Consider the following 22,392-nt stretch of genomic DNA (forward strand, 5'->3'; position numbering starts at 1 on the left):
TTTCCAGGAGAAAGACCTGAAACTGAACCATGTTCTGGATGGCTCAGATGAAGAGGAGAGTCTGAGAAGAAGTCTGGTATGACTGGCACATTGATAGTGAACCCCAAGATGACAGGAGTTTTTCAGTAGTCTGGAGTTGGTGGACATCTGCCTGCCGCAAGCAGCCAAGTTTCCACAGCCAGTCATTGAGGTAGAACTCGCACACCTGACCTCGGATGATGCACTGCCACCCCCACCAGCGGCTAGTGGTCTCAATACCTCCTCTAAAAAGAGCCTTTGCTTACCCACTGTGTATTGAATTGACTAAAGTTATCAAGCCAAAGCAAACATCTTGTGTGCTCCTCCTGCCATTTAACATGCCCTTAATAGGCACCTTATTGGGGGCATGGGCCAAACCTTGCTCTGGTCCACTAGTCCGGCGTCTAATTGCGAGACTCCATCACTCTGCCACAGGCAATACCATTTTTTGCCTTCAGCACCTCTCCCCAGCATCAGCAAGTAAATCCTATCCCAACACTTTCCCAACTATTGCAGCAGACAGAGTCAAAAGGTGATTAAGATTTTGGCAGATGTTAATTTTCATCCACCAGCTTACACTCAAGTCGGGGTAATGTTAGCTGCATGCTGGGGCTCTATTCCCATGCCCTTTAGAGCTTGGTGGATCAATGCTTTCCAGGTATCTCCGAAGATCTTCAACCTGTCCTTGCCCACATCATTTGGGACAGTCAGGATGTTGCAAAGTTCACAATTATTTGTGGCTTGGACACCACCAATTCCATCAAGCGGGCCTTCGGCACCAATGTTTTCATTTTCCACCACACCTGGCTTCGTCCAACCGTTTTCCAAGTGATTTCCTGCTACCCTAATGGACAGGCCATTGATTGGACCCCCTGTTTAGAGACAGGTGGACACAGACGCACATGTGGTGCTGCGGGGCCAGCCCAACTTGTGAACAGGGTCAAGGGTCGCTCCCATAGCACTGCCGGACTCAGATGGGGATGATGCCATGCCTGACTACAGTCCCTCCGCTTGCTCTGCTACCACCAAAGGAAAGACAAAACACCCTACCTTCACTTTTTGTCATGGACTCATGGAATTATTATGATGCGGGTGATGAGTTGGCTCAGCACTATCAATATAATTGGTATGTTGACCACTGCTGCTCGTAGTTCGAGGACAGTGGTAGGCCGTAAGTGTTCTGCGCTTTTTCTGCCCCTTTTTGCCTTGTCAGCCTCATTGTTTTTTGTGCCTGATACTGTATTGTTTATCACTTCTGTTTTGTTTTTGCCCCAGTCTCTGTTGTTGCACCGTTATTCTGTTTTCTCCCCTTTTTTTGCCTTCTGTATCTCGCCTCTGCGTCCCCGCCCCCTGCACGCCCATTCGCTGCCCCGCTCCCGCCTCCCAGCTGCTCCTCCCTCTCACCTCCCGTTATTTTTTTGTTTACATTTCTTTCATTGGAAATTTTGAATTTCATGTTACATTGGCATACATTTTGTGTTAATGCATAAACAAACAGTAGACAGATTGTCAGTCAAGGGAGCAAATGAAGCATTAGTCCCCCACTCTATCACTGCACACCTCTGCATTATATACCCCTGCCTGAGTTCCCAATACTGAAGAGCCTCTGCCTGAGGTGGCAGCGGGGTAAACGTAGAACAATAACTAGGGGAAAAATAGGGGATGGAGAGGAAGTCGGGGGGTCTGCGCTCTATGGTGTAGTAATCGTCTATCACTTAGTTGGTTGCATTTCGTATGTGGGTTATCTGTGACATTGGTTGATCAAGGCGTGTGACGTCCTAGGGACGCTATCTCCTGCACGCCGAGTTAGTGTCCCTGTCTGGGGAGATCATAGTATAAGGTCGGCCCTCCCCCCCCTTCCAGTTATAACGTGCCGGCGTCGTCTTGTGTCAATGGGGACAGGGGTGGTGTTAGGGATTGAGATTGAGTAGCTCCAGGGGAGTCAGCTTGCGTAGTTTCCTGTGTGAATCGGAACACGAGTTGTGCCCACTCCATGGAGATGGGATGTTTACGGATCCCCTTCACTTCCTCATCCCATATTGCTTCTTCTTCCGCTGCCCCTTATTTTTTAACAGCGCCAGTCCAGGCAGCTTTCGGGGGCCCTGCCGGAGCCCTCCAGTGCATGGCCATGCCCCGTTTCGCCAGGAGTAGGACTAGGGATGCAAATCTACACTGCACATTTTTTGTCTTCCGCCTGCGGAAGCCCCCCAGGGCACATGCCTCCCATGTGTCAATATTCGTGAGGTGTACCATCACCTCCAGCACCTGATGGACCCTCCCCCAAAAAGATTGAATTATGGAACAGTCCCAGAACATGTGTTTGAAGTTCGCCTCGGTGGTATGACATCTGGGGCAGGCAAAATGTGTATCCGCGAAAAATTGGTGAAGCCGATGCGGCGTTAAATATGCACGATGGAGGATATTGAATTGACTGTTTTTAAAGCGTGCATTTCTGGAAACCTTTTTGAGGTATTCTAAAGCCTTTTCCCATTCCTTGTCATTGAGTACTCTTCCAATCTCATCTTCCCATTTCTGACATAGGGTGTGTAATGGGGTTGTGATCAGTTACCTTATCGCCCTGTAAGGCCACGTGACCAAGTGTCTTGCCACCCCCATGGGCAGGATTGTATGTAAAACCGGGTGCGTCGGTGGTTCTCCCTCTGTGAGGTCCCAACATTGACGGGCGCTGCCTACTACTAAACGCCTATGCACCAGGAATTGACCCAGAGGGAGATCGTAATTTTCCATCATTTTGGCATATGTTTTCAGTTGCCCATCCTCAAACAGGGTTTCTATTTCCGTCACCTCGCATTCCGTCCACATCCGGAGGGCTCCTGCGGTATAATAGTGCTCCTGGAGCGGGAAACAGACTAATGGAAGCAGCGGAGAATAGAGATTCCCTTTGACATGCGGTGTATGTGCATCATGCATTTGCGGGCGATTGATACCTGTAGGGGGTGTGTACGCAAAGGCTTAGTACCCGGCATTAACAGTCTCCGAATAGCTGGGAGCGGTACTCGACCTTCATTAGTGTATGTTTCCTCCGCGTGCCTGTCTGCTGTCCAATGCAACAATCATTGAAGTTGCGCTGCCAGAAAATAGGCCTCAAAGGAGGGGGCCACAAACCCCCATGCGTGGTGGTTAAGTATGTTATGTTATGTTATGTTACGTGCATTTGTACTGCGCACAGCTGCCCCAGCTAAGGGGCGTCCTGGCGCATGGCAAGGAAACACGCAACAAGAAACACAACAGCTAAAAGAAAGGAACCAACAACTGAAAGAAGAAACCAAGATTAAAACAAAAACGTTTTGATGGCTTTACGAAAGGAAAGGAGATAGAGATAGAAGTAGAGGGTATGGAGGGCTACTCTGTTCCTGCACCACCGAATATCAAAGTGGCAAGTAGTGTTTACAATTCGCGAAAAAAGGAGCGAGGCGCTATCACTGGAAGATTAGCGAAGGAGTACATCAGTCTGGGAACCATAATAATCTTCGCTAGGGCCACCCTTCCTATGGGGGCCAAGGGTAAGGTCTTCCAAAAGGAAACTGCTCGTAACCCAGCTAACGTTTAGCAGTGGATTCCCTCGTACAGGTTCTCGGGTGAATGGTACAATCTCACCCCTAGATATCAAGGCACCGCTGCGCTCCATCCGATGGTTTGGGGTCCTATCCGTATTTCCAACGGGGCTAGGTGGGGGCTAAGGGGAAAGACCGTCGATTTTTCCCAGTTGACTTCAAGTCCTGAGACTTCTGCGAAGCTTTGTAATATTTCCCAGATCGGCGTTAGATCACTTGTGATATCCTTCACCTATATCAGATCATCAGCATATAACGATAAGCTGTGTACCGTGTCTGCAATTAGAATGCCCCAGGCCCCCCCCGCCTCAACCCAATGGCAAAAGGTTCTACGCCAGGGTGAAGAGGGGAGACAGGGGGCAACCCGGTCTCATCCCACGCTCCATCCGAAACGGATTTGAGAAGTACTTCCCCACTCTCACCCTGGTGGTAAGGCCCCTGTAGAGAAATTGCGTGTATGCCAGTAGGTTCGGGCCAGCACGCACTTTACGGAGAACCGCAAAGAGATATGGCCATAGCGCCCGACATCGCCATCGCCATCCCAGAGGGCTACAAGATCACCCGGAGGGACCGCAACGCCAACCAGGTGGGAGGAGGCATCGCCATCATCCACAGGAACACCATCAGCATCACGACCAGCACCGACAACGCCCCACCCTCCGCCGAACACCTGCATTTCCAGATCCACACCGACCCGAACACCACCCTCAGAGGCACCCTGATCTACCGACCTCCGGGACCACGCACCCAATTCAGCGAGGACATCGCCGACTTCGTCAGCCCGCATGCCCTCCCCTCCGCTGACTACATCCTCCTGGGGGACTTCAACTTCCACCTGGAGAACAACAACGACTGCAACACCAGCACCTTGCTCGACAACCTCGCCAACCTTGGACTCAAGCAACTGGTGAGCACCCCCACCCACCTCGCCGGACACACACTCGACGCCATCTTCTCATCCAGCAAAGACATTGACTTCAGCCACGCCACAGAACTCCACTGGACGGACCACAGATGCATCCACTTCACCTTCAGAAGAACGACGATCCACCACCACCAGCAACAGGTTGCTCGAAGAAGCTGGAACAAGATCACAGCCGACCAGCTCGCCGCTTCCCTGAGCCAGCACCCTCCGGCCAGCTCAGCGAACCCCAGCCAGGCCGCCGACAACCTCACGAAGTGGATCAGCAAATGCGCAGACGAACTCGCCCCTCTGAGGACCCCGCCCAGCAGACCCGGCAGTAAGAAAGCCCCATGGTTCACCGACGAACTCAAGAGCTCCAAGAAGAACTGCCGAGCCCTCGAGAAAGTCTGGAGAAAGGAACCCACACCGGACAACAGGACCACCCTCAAGCTCGCCACCCGGAAACACCACCAACTGATCCGCACCGCCAAGAAAACGGCTTTCAAGAACCGACTGGACAACAACGCACACAACTGCAAGGAACTCTTCAACATCGTGAAAGAGCTCTCCAACCCCAACGCCGGAAACAACGACATCACCCCATCGCAAGACCTCTGCAACTCCCTCGCCTCCTACTTACACAACAAGATCTCGGACATACACAACAGCTTCAGCACCCTTCCGACCCACGCCACGACCACAGCAACGTCGCCCACCACCACCCTCCGAACCTGGACCCCGATCAGCACCGAAGACACCGTCCGCGTGATGAACTCCGTCCACTCCGGATCTCCGACCGACCCCTGCCCTCACCACGTCTTCAACAAGGCCGACACTGTCATCGCACCCCACCTGCGGGACATTATCAACAACTCATTCGACACCGCCACCTTCCCCGAGAGCTGGAAGCACGCCGAACTCAGCGCTCTACTCAAGAAACCTACGGCAGACCCCACCGAACTCAAGAATTACCGCCCCATCTCTCTACTCCCGTTTCCAGCCAAAGTCATCGAGAAAACCGTCAACAAACAGCTGGCCGCCTTCCTCGAGACGAATGGATCCCTCGACCCATCGCAGTCCGGATTCCGTGCCAACCACAGCACCGAGACCGCCCTCATCGCCGCCACCGACGACATTCGAGCCCTGATGGACAACGGAGAAACAGCCACGACCTCCATTCGCACCGACCCCCTGCTCTCCTGGACCAACATAAACGACGGCAACACCATCAAAATCATGAACATCATCCACTCCGGCTCTCCGTCAGACACCTGCCAACAACACATCTTCAACAAAGCGAGCACCACCATCGCACCCCAACTCCCGAAAGCCATCAACATCTCCTTTGAGACCGCAACCTTCCCGGAGAGCTGGAAGCACACCGAGATCAACACCCTACTCAAAAAACCCAAGGCGGACCCTAAGGACCTCAAGAACTTTCGACCCAACTCCCTGCTCCCGTTGAAGGTCATTGAGAAGAAGGTCTACAAACAGCTGACTCGCTACCTTGAGGAGAACAGTATCCTGGACCGTTCCCAGTCTGGGTTCCGCAGCAACCACAGCACCGAAACGGCCTTTATCGCCACCACCGATGACATCAGGGTCCTGCTGGACAACCGCGAAACAGCGGCCCTCATCCTTCTGGACCTGTCAGACGCCTTCAACACAGTCTACCATCGCACCCTATGCACACGCCTCCACGACGCAGGAATCTGAGATAAGGCTCTGGACTGGACCACCTCCTTCCTCTCTGGCAGAACGCAGAGAGCCCGCCTCCCACTTTCCGCTCCGCAGCAACCTGGGGCGCACCCCAGGGCTCGTCCCTCAGCCCGACACTGTTCAACATCTACATGGCACCGCTTCCCCACGTCGCCCGACCTCAACATCATCTCCTCTGCCGACAACACCCAGCTGATCCTCTCTCTCACCAAGAACCCCCTCACCGCAAAAACCAACCTCCACGAAGGAATGAAAGCCGTCGCCGAGTGGATGAAGAACAGCCGTCTGAAGCTTAACTCAAACAAGACAGAAGTACTCATCCTCAGCTCCACCCCCTCGGCCTGGGACGACTCCTGGTGGTCTACCCCAATGGAAACAGCACCCACAGACCACACACGCAACCTGGGTTTCATCCTCCAATCCACCCTCTCCATGTCAAAACAGGTCAACGCAGTCTCGTCCGCCTGCTTCAACACCCTCTGCATGCTCCGCAAGATCTACAGGTGGATACCCACCCAAACAAGAAGAACGGTCACCCAGGCCCTCGTCAGCAGCAGGCTGGACTATGGAAACACCATCTACGCAGGAGCCTCAGCCAAACTCCTGAAACGACTACAACCCATTCAGAATGCCTCCGCATGCCTGGTCCTCGACATCCCTCACCGCAGCCACATCACACCCTAACTTAGAGACCTGCACTGGCTTTCCGTCAACAAGAGGATCACCTTCAAGATCCTCACCCACGCACACAAGGCACTCCACAACACCGGACCGGCATACCTCAACAGAGGACTCACTTTCTACACCCGAACCGCCAGCTCCGCTCTGCCGACCTCGCCACCGTCCCCCGCATCCGAAGAGCAACCTTCGGTGGCAGATCATTCTCCCACCTCGCCGCCAAGACCTGGAACACCCTCCCTACCCTCCTCTGGCAGACCCAAGACCTGCTAACCTTCAAAAGACTTCTCAGGACCTGGCTATTCGAGCAGTAGCAGCCCCCAACCCCCCCTGCCCCCAGCACTTTGAGAACCTCCCAGGTGAGCCGTGCGCTTTACAAGTGTCTTGATTTATTGATTGAATGGGAAGTTTCTTGTCCAGCGTCAATGGATTCGATACCAGCATTGAAGTCCCAGGGGCCAGCATGGGCCGCAGCTTTGGAGGCAGGGTCTGGACTGGGGCCAGAGATGCCGTAATAAACTCTGAGGGTCCAGCTGAAACAAAACGTGAACCCCCACCTGCTGGAAGTACTCCAAGTGAAGGTGTCTCTACTCCATGGGACCTGAAGGAGTGCCAGAGGGAGTTGGGAAGAAGCCAAAGAGCCGGAGCATGGCTGTGCTGAACTCTTTGATCAGTCGCGGAGTCGCAGTGGCCCCATAAATGTGTGTTGTGCCAGAAGCAGTTGTGGGATTGGGTCCAAAGTCCAATAAATGAAAAACATCTAAATCCAGGGCCCCACCATTGTGCTTGCTCAGGCAAATGAGTGGCAAGAAGGAGCTAAGTCACACTCCAAATGTACATTTCTTTTTTAGTAGACGCTTTGTATTGAAGACCGGTGTCACAGGTGCATTGTCAACTCCTCATGTGCGGGAACAGGACAGAAACCTGGACTTGGATCTTGGTTTAAGCGAGGAATCTTGTTATGCTTGGCGATTGAAAGTTGCTCCTTGCAGTCTCAGATGGCCTTCGGGTTCATCAACGTGCGGTCACTGCAGGATTTGGAGTCGTGGCTCGATCCCAGGCATGTGAGGATGTGTCACAGACATTTTCCTGAGACAGTCCTTACAGGGCTTAAAACCTGTTGTTTTAAAGGGAGACATCCCTTGCACACTGTGGAAACAATATGGAGGTAAAAGGTCTCAGAAATGAAAGGAGATCCGGATGCGTGCCAAAAGGCGCAAAAAGAAAGGCACTGACGTCAGAGCACAGGAGTGGTGCCTATATAGCCTCCACTCAAAATTTCCGGAACAGTACTGGCACAGTGGTAGAGCTGAAATGTTTGAAGATTCAGTATGGCACCTGAGGAATATTCAAAAGATGAGGAATCTGCAGCTAGAATTCTCCAACAGAATGTGGGTATTACTTTGATTAACACACAAGCAGCATGATGGACTCTTTCACTCAATGTTCAATTGAAAGTACTACAAACCCTGCATGGCAAGTGGCATGCTCACTTGGCGCAGTATTACTATTAAGGGTGCCCTATCCTGGTTTGCGGAGTAGCGCACCTTTCACTAGGTGTGCCACTCGCAGAGAGGGACAGTGTCTCCTATTACCGATAATGAGCTGACCTCAGGACAATCACAAACTTGACCTACCCCCAGGGAAGTGCATTAGTGAAAGATAAGACTGTTCATTGAAGTAGCCAGTCTATCCCTCAGTTTGTGAGGCACCCAGCCTGCACTTTCATGGGAGACCGACATACCCATTCAGGCTGGTGCAGGTTGTGACTGCAACCACCTGAATGGGTTGTGGGAAACACTGGGGAGTGGCCTATGAGATCCCCCTTTCCCCCTCAAGAAGGGTATACGTAGGGGATGTACTGACTTGTGTGTCTCTGTGGCTCACAATAAGTGTGTCTCCTGACTGCCATTTTGACTCTGTGCCCATGTCCATAGTATGGCACAACATTTAACAGAATTGTTCACTAGTGTCTCCAGCCATACCAGATGCTAATACACAATCGCCATTTTCAGTAATAATTCATGTTTTTGGTAATACGGTCCTCTTGGTCTCACATTCGTCAAAAATGTCATTTGGGAGCATGCATAATCTATGAAAGGTTAAAAATGGGGAATATTATAAGTTAAGGATTTCCTTTCTAAGCTGTTCACTGAAGGCTGAAATACACTTGGTCTCCAATTTGCTGTACAAAGCAACACTGAATAATGTGAAAACCTTAATCTCAAAATCGGAGTAGGTTATCGGCATAAACACATTTATTTCAATATTTTACTGATGTTTCATTTAATACATTTATCATGCGAATGCCCCATTGAGAATGAAAGATAGAAACCTTTCATATAGATCTTCATTTTGGAATGCATTCAGGAGCCAGAGCCACAAAACTTGTGTAACCAAATTACATACAGAAAACAAAACTGTTCACCTGCATAGAGGAATAAAGCAACCGGGACATATCCATTAACTCAGAGCTGTGCTTCAAGAATATCTTCAGCTTTACATTTCTGAAAGCAGATGCCTGCCTGAGCAGGATCTACGATTAATTCAGGTTTAAGGAATACGCTAAATTTGCTCTAAATATAGCAAATCTTGTACTTTATGATGAGGCAATGCACGTAAATAAATACTAAAAATAAAGTACAGATAAACTAGTTTGACCAACCATTACCAGAGGGCCAGGGAATTAGTACCTTTAGATCAGATTGTCTTGCGGGATGGAGAATATGCACATCTTACGGTCCTCTCAATAAACAACATAAAACAAAATAGGGTTCTTTATTTTGGGTAGTCCAAAACAAAAAGTTGAATATTGTAGCAGAGTATGGTGGTGGGTTGTTGCGCCTGGTCTATTTTGCTAGATTAAGCTAGAACTTTCATCTGTCATTAGATATTAAGGGATCGTTGTCAACAACGTGTGGTAAGAATTCCGTCCCTGGAGGATCTTACATGCCCCCATATCATATGTTACGCACCAACTGAAATAGAATACCTGTTTGAGCAAGAGAACGCCTTCAAATTAATAAACAAATACATCCAAGAGAGCTAGCCTCTGAAGCAGGTATTTCCCATCAGTTTAAGTGTTTGACCATCAGTGAGAGGCATGTCTGAAGCAATATCCTCCCTCTGTTAAAGCCTGGAAAATTTGTCTTGGATGGCACGTGTATCCAATGGATTTCATATTAGATCAAAACCACAAACAGTGCTATAAACATGCAGCAATGCAATTGTGCTCTGGTTCCAAAGCTTAACTTCAAGAGCAAAATTGGTGTGAGCAAGACTTACAGGAGAGAACAATGGAATGCTTCAGTAAATCTGATTTAGTATGATCAGATTTAAGCTGCAGGTATGCAGAGGAGGAAGAAAGGCTGGCTTCTAACCTAGACCTTAAAAGGTAAATGATTTATAGTAATGGATGTTTACAGGTGTACTGTACCATGATGGCCAACAAAGTAAAAATAGTTATCTGTAACGAACTATAGAATGCAGGATGGCCACGGGTGTCTAGTTTACAGTGCTAGAAAAATCAAACGACCCCTTGCACACTTTGGCAGGAGGCAATCATTTTGCTTATAATCTTACTGATGGAGCAGAAGATCTCCTACGAACTACTAGATGTGACAGCATAAATATGTTCTCTTATTGTAAAAAAGCTGTACAGCTGACCTGTAAACTACTAGGAGGATAGGAGTTGAAGGCAGCTTCTTATTAAACATCTATAGTACATGCATTCTACAACTGTTATAGCTAGTCACAAAAACAAAAAGTAAAGGTCACATAAGGAGGTGTTGAAATGCAGTATATGAAGACTCCTTAGCTTCTACTTGGCCAGGGATTACATTTTAGCCTTGTAGATGTATGGGGAAAATCTTTAAGAAACAGCTGCTCAAAAACTCACTAAAAACACTGTAGAATGCGAGTCACGGCTTAGCATTTAAGGTTAGTGTATTAACTAAAAAGGAAAGCTCACAAAAAGGCATTACTGATCAAAATCATTAATGAAACTGTCTTTGGGACCAATACCTCAGCACCTGCGAGGTTATTTTAAAAATCTCCATTCACACATTTGATCTAGCAGAAAAGTACGCAAGCCTTGCTTCCCACCTTTTCTACGGACAATACAGACACAAAAACACCAAACACGAGAAAAAGACAGTACAACACAATGGGAGAGGACACAGAACTGGAGGGCGAGTCAAGCAGTGATGGGCTGGCTAGTGTTTAGCGGTGGAATCGCGTGGGTAGAACTCTGCCACGGTAGCCTGTGGAATCCTCTTCAGCATCTCTTTGGGGAAGATGCGCAGCAACTGCCAACCAATATCCAGCGTCTCAAAGACTGTACGATTATCATATGCACCTAATAGAGGTTGAAATAATAAAGCAATTAATTGAAAGAAAATAGATACAAATGCAGCATTATTACTTAAGTAGTAAACATGGCTCTTTGGGGTCCTGCACCGTCAGTAAAACATTCACAGATCACAGTTTCAAAGCTTGCACCTTCCCTCCCTTTAGACACATTGACAGCTTTGTAAGAGGAAGCATCATTATTAAAGTTGCATATACGCTTTCTTCAACCAATGGTACTCAATGTAGGGCATTTCCTCACCTAAAAATGCCTTGAAGAAGCACCTCAACTTCATCGGAATTCAGGTTCTATAATTAAAAACAATTACAGAAAACCTAAATATGAAAGTCCCAGTTCATGGTTAAAGAGGTGAGTGAGGTCAAACTGATTCCTTGGAGACTCTTGCCGCAGTGCAAGCTACGGAGTGGCGTGTTGCTGAATCCCTGTTAACACGCCCAGTTGGACTAAGGGGAACTGTTCGCCGGACCCGCTCCGCGGGTCCCGCTTCATCTGGCCCCCACCTGTGTGCTTAGTGCGAGGCGTGCAGGGCTGCGAGCGTGACGCGGGGGGCTCCAGCAACCAGGAGTCCCCGCGAGGCCGATTAACATCACCTGGCCCGCTCTCCCTGCAAGGCACGCCCACAGCACACAAGTATATTTTCTCAGTGATACCCACGCACGCGGGACGTGCGCGGGACTCAGCCCGGGGCAAAGACCGGGCACAGAGCGGGCCGTTTGAGGACGGAAGAGACCGGACCGGGCCCCCCCTGCCCGTTTATCCCACTCGAGGAACGGAACAATGTGTACCAGAGAAACTAGGAGCAAATCATCTTTGGCCGCGGCTGGAGCCGCTAAAGGTACCATCGACAATTATTTTGTCAAAGCTGGATCGCTTTTGATTGAGGAAATAGAGGTTCTGGAATGACGAATTTCCCAGGAAATAGACTGGGTTAGGAGATCTTCAATGGGGCCAATGGCTCAAGCTAGAACCCCGGATGGGAGGCTAGAACCCACAAACTATGTACTGAGGGACATGGGGGTAAATCAGCCATCTAGCGAATCAACCACTAACCCAGATTTCACAATAGAGGCCCCCAGCGACCCTGGGCTTTGGGCAGAGCCATTAGACTCATATCCTCAAACACCCTAAAATTCACCTGTAATCCCGTCCCGACCCTTGAACCTAATATAGTTATAGTTAATGATAAAGAGATTAGCTCCGATCTAACAAGGGGTGCTAGGGAAGGTGCAATTCAAAAAAAGAGGAAGGGGGCAAAACAAGGAAGGCAGCAGGACAAAAGCCCCAAAATCTAATCCACCGAGGGGAAATGGCGCCAAAGGTACCATTATCGATACTAACTCGAATATGCCCAGTATAACAATCTCACCTCTGGCCCCCATACACACAGCTAAATCAGCCGATTTAAATAACATCTCAGTGGAAAATTCTAGTGATGAAATCACACTGGCTGATATAGGCGCACTTTTTAGGTCCCTACTGAGTCCCCTTGAAGTTCGCCTGATTAAGATCGAAGCTAGGTTGGTCAACATTGAAAAATCCACAGTCCAACTAGCAGACTCAATGAAATTCGAATCGAAAGGAGCTAAGGGGGACACAGATCCAAAGTGCAAAAAGGGAAGCGAGTCCATCCCAATCCTAAAGAAAAAGGGTTTAGTTATCGCTACTCAGGACCCACAACCCAAATTAAACCAAAATAAGACCCCCCCAATCCCTGCCCAACCCCAATACAAATACCGCCCCTCTAAAGACCCAGCAGCCTTCGATCTCAACTCCCATTATCATTCCCCCACCTAAAGACTCTGCTACAATCCTGACTACAACACAGAGTGAATCAACACTTTCGGGGAAGAAACACAACATTCCGCGTAAAACCAAATCTGTGAATTTGCCACCAGAGGCGTCCCCCTAAACTGTGATCTTGGCAGGGGTCCCTGAACTAAAACCTATGGCACTAGAATCAGTCCCTTCTCTTAAAAACAAAGTCATTAGCTGGCTGTCTATATATAGACCGCTCCCACAAGGCATAACTAGTGACATTATCATGGTTAGGCGGGCTCCTTGGGTGGGATACTCCAGAAAATCAATTAGAGGAGACTGTGTTTTGGTTACTTTTAGGGAGCCAAACACAGCCCCCTATATCTGCACATGGCCTTCTGATGACCAAGGTAGTAACATCCAAGTCCTCCCTCTTGTTTTTCTATCCTTCGAATTTATATAATTCAGAGGATCAGAGATGGGGGCAACACCAGGAAATGATGGACGACTGGGAGAGCTGCTGCAGGGAGAGAAGGGATCCATACTATCAGAGGGGCAGAGTTCCTGATCACTTCTTACCGTATGGGGAGGAGGTAGGATGGGAGTACAACATCGGGAGGACGGGTGGAGGGGGGGGGGGGGAATTATGAGAGGAGTTCCGGGGCCCCACAGAATGCACTACCCAGCCCACTTTCCAACTTACAACAGATACAGCAGTCTCGAAATGGTTGATTGACAATCTAAGTCACAGGGGAGAGAGTCCTTCCCATTTAATCGGACAGGGAATAGCATACCCCTGGAACAAACGCAACTCACAGGGGGGCAAAGTGAACTAACACCTCACCAAGTTCCAGAGCCTTCCCCAGTGGACATACCCGAGACTAATCCCAATAATGGTTCGGTCCAGGGGCAATTGTCCCCCCTCCCGATGGACACTCACGAGACTAACGGTTCCAACGCCCCCAATATAGGGCCACCTCTTATCAAACCCCAATCCATGACCTTGATTACATGGAATGTTGCTGGGTTGGCCAATAAAATCGATAATCTGGAGTGGGTTTCCTTTATTAATTCAAAGAGTGTATGCCTTTTCCAGGGGACCTGGGCTCAAGAAGAACTCACATCTCAGGGTTATGCAGTTTTCTCTAAATCAGCTAAGTGGGGGGGACGGAGCAGACCATCTGGAGGATTGGCAACTTGGATAGCATCAGATCTGGGCTGCCATGCCAGTTGTATGGCAACAGATTCTGACAACATATTAGCTGTCCTCCTAGAGTTGCCAATCTCCACGAAATTGGTGGTAGTAAATGTGTATTCGAGACCTGTACCCACGTCACAAGAATCCACCACTATAGAGGAACTCTAGGCTTTCCTAGTTGGTATCCCAGGGGAACTTCACTACATAGTGGGAGCTGACCTAAATTCACACTATGAGCCATTACCAGGCCTTTGCGATGGACCCTCCTTTGAGGAAGATTCACAATGGCTAGTCCTGGCCACGGTGGCGCCCCCACCTAGAGCTTGGACTCCCTTCGCCCTGCAGATAACTGCCCTTACTTTAAACCAACGTTTAAGGGTCTGCAATGGGCGCTGTAAATCAGACATGCCAAGCAAACACTCCTATAACAAATCTGGCAGCGAATCGCGACTTGACTATATTCTCGCTAAGTTACCACTGTGGTCACAAATCATTGACTTTAAGGTTACTGAGAGATGGGACAGTGACCACAACACCCTGGAGCTCGATTATGTCCTACCAGGCAACGAGGATATAGCCCGCGGTCCTAGCAATAATAAGTCAGGCCTGCTCTTGGAAAATAATCGGAGAAGAGTAAGGTGGGAGAAACTGGCTACAAGTGGCGACAAGCTACCAAAATTGTATGCCAGAATTACCCCGATTTTAGAGAGGGCATTCTCCATTGGGGTGAAAATAGGAGAAGGGGAAAACAGAGAAAAGTTGGGGCAGATTCATGTAGACTTAATTAGTACTTTGGAGCTGGACCGGTTTTCAAAACGAGGGGGAAAAACCGGTCCAACAACCAAGAGAACATGGTACAATGCTACATGCAGTGACGCCAAAACTAAATTGCTATTTGCAATAAAGGCGCGTAAAGGCAGGGAAGAAATTCAATCCTGGAGAAGGGCTTATAGGAAGCTCCTGGTGAACGCCAGGGCTGAGTGGGACCAACAATATTGGGAGGAACTAGCAAGGTCACTTGCCATTAGAGATTCTAGTAAATACTGGCGTGTAGTGTCCAATGGAACGGAGGATCTATCCTCGGCAATCGAGCCCAACATAGCTCCTAGCATATGGCAGAACCACTTCCAGTCACTGTACTCAATGGTGGAAGGGGCTCTGAATACACCACACAACATGATAGAGCCAGACTCTGAAGGAGAACCTTTTACAGAAAAAGAGGTGAGGGTGGCCATAGCTGGGCTGTCAACAGGGAAAGCCCCAGGCCTTGATGGGGTACCCGGCGACCTATGTAAGCAAGAACCAGGGATATGGGTCCCCTATCTCATGCTGATATTTAATGCTGTTTTAGGGGGATTGAGGTCCCAGATACTTGGCTGGGGGCAGAGGTGGTTCCTATCTTTAAAAAGGGATCCCCTCTGCTGCCAGCCAATTATCGCCCGATCAGTCTTATTGACGTATCCCAAAAGCTTTTTGGAAGACTGATCTTGGACAGGCTACAGAACTGGTTGGAGGAGATGGATATCTTGACCCCCTACCAGGTGAGAGTTAGGCAAGGGGTGTCCACAATCGACCAAATCTTTAGGCTGAACCTATTATATTAGAAGACAGCATTAATCGAGGGCGGCACCTTGTACACAGTTTTCGTGGACTTGCGTGCCGCCTTCGATTTGGTCCCAAGAGCAAAATTATGGCAGGTTTTGGAGGAGATGAACGTCCCGGGAGACATCTTGGCAATCCTGATGAGACTACACCATAACAACTACGCGTGCGTTAGAGGTGGCAATTTAACCGGAAGGTTCCCCGTTCGCAGAAGGCTAAGACAGGGTTGTGTGCTTGCACCGACCCTGTTCTGCCTCTTTGTGAACGGGGTAATCCCTCATCTGGACAGGATTCCCAACACTGATGCCGCAAAACTGACTGGCAGCAGGGTGCCTGCAATCATGTTTGCGGATGACACCCTGCTGCTGTCTAAATCCCCGATGGGCATACAACGAGTCTTGGACGTTTTTCTGGAGTTCTGCCCAGAAAGGGGACTCGAAATCAACCCTCAGAAAACCAAATACATGATTCTCAACCCCAAACCCCTTAACCGCCCACCCCCCATGCTAGGTACAGTTCAACTGGAACGGGTCCACATAATCGAATACCTGGGGATTACCCTTAATGAAAACCTAACGTGGTCGGCACACCAGTTAAAAGCAAACATCAAACTGGCACAGTTGGCGGGTGGTATTACAAGATTAGCAAATAAATCACCCTACCGGCCACTCACCCCTGTCATTCAAATTTACAAGGCACAGGCCCGGGAGGGTGTCACATATGGGGGCGAGTTGTGGGGTCACATTCCATCACCAAAACTATTGGCAACAGAGAATAAGTTTCTGAGGCAGATTACCGCCCTTCCGCGGAGTACTCCAATTCTTCCTCTCAGGCTGGATATGGGCCTACGGCCCATAACTGAGGAGCTGGGGCTCAAACCTCTAGCATTTTGGAGACGCCTATGGAGCAGCCCAGACCTCTCCACTTACCGAGCTGAGCTACAGGAATTCCTACTGTTGCCGAATGCCACAAGAATACCTTGGCTAAACTACATTAAGAGAACTTTTGAGGCAATTGGACTCCCTGAACTATGGTTGGATCCAGTAAATACAAGTAACAGGACCCCCAGAAAGGTGCTATCGAGAGCCTACTACGACCAAATGCTCTCCCGAACTGTTGAAGGCACTCGTGATGGATCTTTGACCAACCAGTTCATAAAAATTAAAGACTCCCATCAATTGGAAAGTGTCCTAGATGCTATGACTCCAGTACTAACTAGGAAACTATTCCTGCAATGGAGATATGGGACCCTCCCCCTGGCATCATTCACAGCAACATGGTCTTGTCGCTCCCTTACAGAAAATTGTCCCGCATGTGCCCATACAAAGGAGAACGATGTGCATGTGATCTTTTTCTGCCGAGCCTATGAGAGGAGTAGGAAATAGTGGCTCGTTCCTTGGCTTAAAAACATGGGATTCAGAACCTTTTTACCCGCTTATAGAGTTTTAAAGACAGACTTAGCCCCAACTACCGTATTTGCACGATGTAAATTTTTTACTTCAATGTGGTATGCCCGAAACCGCTATATTAAGAGACTTGGCGATTCAGGATAGATCTGATTCCCGGCATACCTCTATTAATTTTGATCACTACTGTTGTTTAATGCGTTTTTAAAATTAAATTGTAAAATGAATTATTCTCTGATGCTATGTATATCTTTTATGATCATGTGATCGAAATAAAGATTTTTCGAACTCAAACTCAATTTCTTGTAAGTTTTCAAAAAACTAACTCCTACCTATTTGGGAGTACAATTATTTCTTATTGAGGCACATGAATACCATTCCATATAAGACTATTTTCAAGCAAAAGCGAAACAGTTTTAAAAATACTTTTGGATCAGCCCACCAGGACAGCAATTTGATTTTGGAGCGCCAATCAACATTACTGATAGCGTTTTTAGCTCTTTATGTCCAAGACCCCCTGCATCAGGCAAAGGCGTCTGCTCTCACACCAAACAGGAGAAGAGTACTATTTGCCAACTTGTGGCGTTCTGAGAGCTTCTGCTTCTAACTGCAATTGTCTTCGCTGAGGTAAACTCAGCTCTAGGTGCTCATACATCTTTCTTTCATAACCCTATACTGTAGGAAGCTGGCTTTTTATGTAGTGTACCAATGTAGGGATACACCATGCAAAAAGTCAAGACAACCCTTATTGGGTTACAGGGGCGTACTTTAATAATACAAAATGCTCTATTTGTAATAGTGTGGTTGAGCAGCTTAGGCTTCTCAGAGGGTAGTGTTAAGCATTTGTTGCACAAACAGTCAAAAAATGAGACACTCAATCAAATAGAAATCCGAGACCAATTTAGAAAAATAACACAGATTTGTATATAATTTTAAACCCCAAGATCATCGGAATCAGCCAAGTACTTTCGGAGAAGTTTATTTTACAGTAAGATGCTCAAATAATGGGTTCGATAAATGAGGCTCAAACACAGTAATGTTATCCTACGGATGAAACATTCACTGCATACATATACTTGCGAACATTTCTTGAGGATGCCTTTAAGGGCTTAAGGTGTTTAGGGGCCAAGGTCCAAGAAACCACCAACAATTCGATTTACCTGCCCTAGTATGTCCAGGAACATAGCTGTTGGTATCCTCAAACGCTGACGGTAAAGTCAATGGAAGGGTACATGTAAAAAGAAAGTCAGCAAGTGGGGACAAGTCGGCAGAACCCAAAGGGGGGCTTGGCTTGTAAGGGTCTCTGGAGCAAGGGGACACATTCTGTTTCCGTGAACCCGAGCTGTGGACCTCAGGTGCAGAGGTGTTATTTTCAGTGGGTTGCTTGAGTTAGAGACTCTCACATTCTTGGGTTGACCTTAAAAGGAGAAGAAAACAAGTCAGCAGGGCCGCTCTCAGAGTAAGTCCCGTTGATCCTGAAGTTTCTAGACGGTAGGTCTGTTTTTGTGGTGGTGGTGTCTGGCCTGAATACTCAACAAGCCTTGGTTGCTGCTAGTGCTCCGGCACCCAAGGTATTGGTGCTGTGAGGCTCATGGAGGGTTTAGAGTCTTGATACTCGCTAAAGAGACCGGGCTGAACTCCTAGGACCACAATGACCACCTCCTGGTGAGGAGCTCTTTCAGTGGGCCTGATTGCCAGTAAAACGAAGTGCAGGACAATTGCGGTCGATGACTGCTGTTGCAGGGGAGGGACTCCGCAACCCCAAGGGAAATGAGAGGTTGCTGAAGTGCTTGGCAGTCATTCACAGCTTTTGGACAAGTCATGTCTTTGCAACTGTCAAGGTACCGGCAGCCTTGCAGGGTTTGGCACCAATATGGGAGCAGGTCCTCTGTTCTGGCTGTCGGCTCTTCTTTGTCCTTCTTCTGTTCCCAGGTAGACAAATCTCGGTCCCTGGTGTTCCGAATGTAGGGGTGTGTAGAGTACCTACCCAAGGGGTGTCTACACCCCCTAGATGACCACTTGCTGTGGAGAGTGGGCATAATCCTGATACAGAGTTCCTAGTTTGACGAAACCCAATATGGTGAAACCCTTTCTTGGCTGTCCACCTTAGGGGTGTGCCTAGCCTTAAAGTGCAAAAAGAACAGATGATAGACTGAATGCTGAACACATCAAGCATTTACTCCCAGTCACAGATCTGGGTATAATCAATTTTTTATTTGCTCAGGACGCCCCCCCAGTTTGGACCCAGCCATATGCAAATCATTCTTGACCCTACTCCGCATGGCAACAGTCCGGCACGGACTGCCAGGCCTAGTCCTTCCTGGACAGGAATCAAGCATCCTGGGACCGGTTTCGGGGTATCACCCCTCATCGGTCAGGCTAGCTTGATTCCAGTGGCACAGTGAGCACGGGACCCACGTCTGGGCATACCCTTCCCACATAGGGTGACAAAAGTTAAAATAACAGATGCCAGACGGAATGCTGAACAAATCAAACATTTAACCCCAGTCACAGATCTGGAATTAATCCATTGTTTGTTTTTTTGCTCTCTCACCACTCAGTCCTGACCCTGCTCCCCTTCAGAACACTCCATCCCGAGCGATCAGCCCTCCACAAGAAAAATTGCTAACTCTTTACAAGAAGTTATCCTAACACTGATAAAAAACACACAAACCATGCAAAGGAAACCAGATTAGCCCTGGACAAAACAACTCTAAAACCTGCAGACGAAACTACATAAACATTCGCAAAGAAATCTCCTCCAAAAACAAAACTAAACTTGCCCTGACCAAGACACCCACACAGGTTCTGTACAAGAAACTACACTAGCTCTGCGGCGGCGCGCTACCAGCGACGTCATCCGAGCGCCAGGAGGCGCATAAAGACGCCCGAGCACCGGTGAGCGGGGGGGGGGGGGAACTCACCTGAACTGCTGGGGGAAACTCTGCTTGCCGAGTCCACCGCCAAGATTCACGTTGAGCGGGATAAGTGCGCCGGAGCACAGCCACACCATCGCCATCGGCGCTGCCGCCCCGGGACTGCTAATCCCGGCAGCCTCTGCGGCGGCGCTCTACCAGCGACGTCATCCGAGCGCCAGGAGGCGCATAAAGACGCCAGAGACCCCGTCTCGCGGGACGCCGGGCAAAGGGCGGGCCCTCTGTGGCCCTCAGAGGCCAGAGGAGGTCGGGGCGGGCGCACCCCCCTAACATCATCAACTAAGGTACTTAAACTACCTCCGACTGCTTGACATTTGTGGATGGACTGTGGCATACATTTATCCCCTTTCCACATATGCATTGAGAGGGTCAAAACGCCGACTTATACCCAATTTATTTGCTCTTCTTGATTTTCATTGAACTATATGGTGCACGGTCTATCACTTTGCATCAATTGTCTCCTGCCCTGCCTGAATAGAATTGTTATTGGAATCCACACTGTGAATTGATTACTATATTAGTATTCCATTATCATGTCTCCAAGGGGCACTCGCAGTAAAACCGTAGCCGGGGGAGCTTCAGTGATTGGCCCTATAGACAACTTTATAACCAGAGCTAACGATGCTATAGACCAGGGCATTTTACTCCAGGAACGCAGGGTTTCGCAAGCTCTAGCCCAAGTCAAACGTTCATCCCTTGGTCTTATTGCATCGGCAACTTCACCTATCCAGGCTAGACCTAGCAGGGCTCGAGAAATTCACTCGACCGCTCGCATTTGCGAGTGAGATTGATTAAGGACGAGCTATTTTTAGGTCCTACTCGCCCTTTCTGGCGAGTAGGAATTCAAACTTGACACTTGACCTCTGCCTCTGAAAGCAGAGGAAATGTGACAAGAAAGCAAGATTTAAAGGCATCTTTATTGCTCACGAAGTAAATGAGCAATAAAAATGCTTTTAAATCTTGCTAACTTGTCACATTTGCTCAGTTTTCAGAGTTTGAGGTCAAGTTCATTTAAGTTAGGTCGAGGAGATTTTGTAGTTTACTAGACCTGCAGGTCTAGAGCATTTTATATGATTTGTCGAGCCCTGCCTAGTAACATTAGACCCTTAATTGATGCACGTGCTGATATCCACACTATACCAAGTGAGGTAAATCTATCTGCATCAATCCCATTGATAGATTCTGAGACAGATACAAGTATGGTTCTGGAGAAAACTCCCAACCTACCCATCAATCCTACCCCAGATGAAATACCCGTAGACAGCATGAGGCAACTAAGAGGTAGGCAGGAGGGTGCTGTCCAAAAACAAAAACAATTACAACATGCATCAAAGCCCTGTACGTCTAAGGTTAGGAAACATAGTATGCCCAAACGAAAGGCCAGGAAAGGTGCTAATCTTAACCCCCACGAGCAGGTCAAAGGAGACTATCGAGGTAGATAGTGAGGAGCATCAAGAAGGGATGATAGGCACTGATGGCAATCTTGATGACAACACTGCAAATGACTGCTTGCTGGAAAGAATGGGCGAACTACTTAGCATCTATTTCTCACCTATAGAAAGTAGGCTCACAAGCATAGAAAAACAAATAGCTGAATTAAGTATCCCTATCAAGAATATCTCCAGAGAGGGTGCCCCCAGTGGTGTGGGAGCTAAATTAAGTTCCTCAAAATCTGTATGCACCAAACCTAAGAACCCCCAAGCGACAACTACAAATATAATACCTAAACCCCCGCAGGCCTTAGCTAAAGGGACTACTGCCAATCAGTCAGCAGTTAACCCTAGCACTACTAACGTAGCATCAGAGCCAAGGAAGGACCAAAACACTGAACAACTGAAGGGGATCCCTATAAGTCAATCGCATAACCCTTCAAATGATTCCCTTATGGTTCAGCCTACCCAAAAAACTATTAGGCAGATTCCATCACACATTAATTTACCACCTGAGTGTGGGGCATATGTGTTGGTCCTAGTCAATTTTCCAAAATTAAGGAAGGATCAAGACGAAAGCCCTATATCCCTTAAAAACAAAACCTTACATTGGCTAATTGCAAATTGCAATTTTCCTACAGAAGGGGCAAGGGAGATTATCCACACCCAGAGAGTGGGCTGGATAGGCCCACTGAGGAAAAAGTTTGAGGGGGACTGCATAACAAACTTTAAAAACCCCCAATGGGCGGAAAAAACATTGGCTAGCGCCCCACTACCCTCACCATGGGAATTTAATACTACC

General features: G+C 48.5%; 1 protein-coding gene across 1 annotated transcript in view; it reads right to left on the reverse strand.

Annotated features, from left to right (window-relative positions):
• Positions 1-9,130: 9,130 nt before the first annotated feature.
• LOC147683584 (V-type proton ATPase subunit B, brain isoform) overlaps positions 9,131-22,392 on the reverse strand; it is a 191,221-nt gene continuing 177,959 nt past the window's right edge. The window contains exon 14 of the mRNA XM_086943983.1: positions 9,131-11,251. Within this exon, the coding sequence (XP_086800109.1) occupies positions 11,109-11,251 (143 nt within the window). The 3' untranslated portion in view covers positions 9,131-11,108. The remainder of the gene's footprint in view (positions 11,252-22,392) is intronic.

This window comes from Lissotriton vulgaris, chromosome 11 (assembly GCF_964263255.1).
Source record: "Lissotriton vulgaris chromosome 11, aLisVul1.2, whole genome shotgun sequence".
Lineage (NCBI taxonomy): Eukaryota > Metazoa > Chordata > Amphibia > Caudata > Salamandridae > Lissotriton > Lissotriton vulgaris.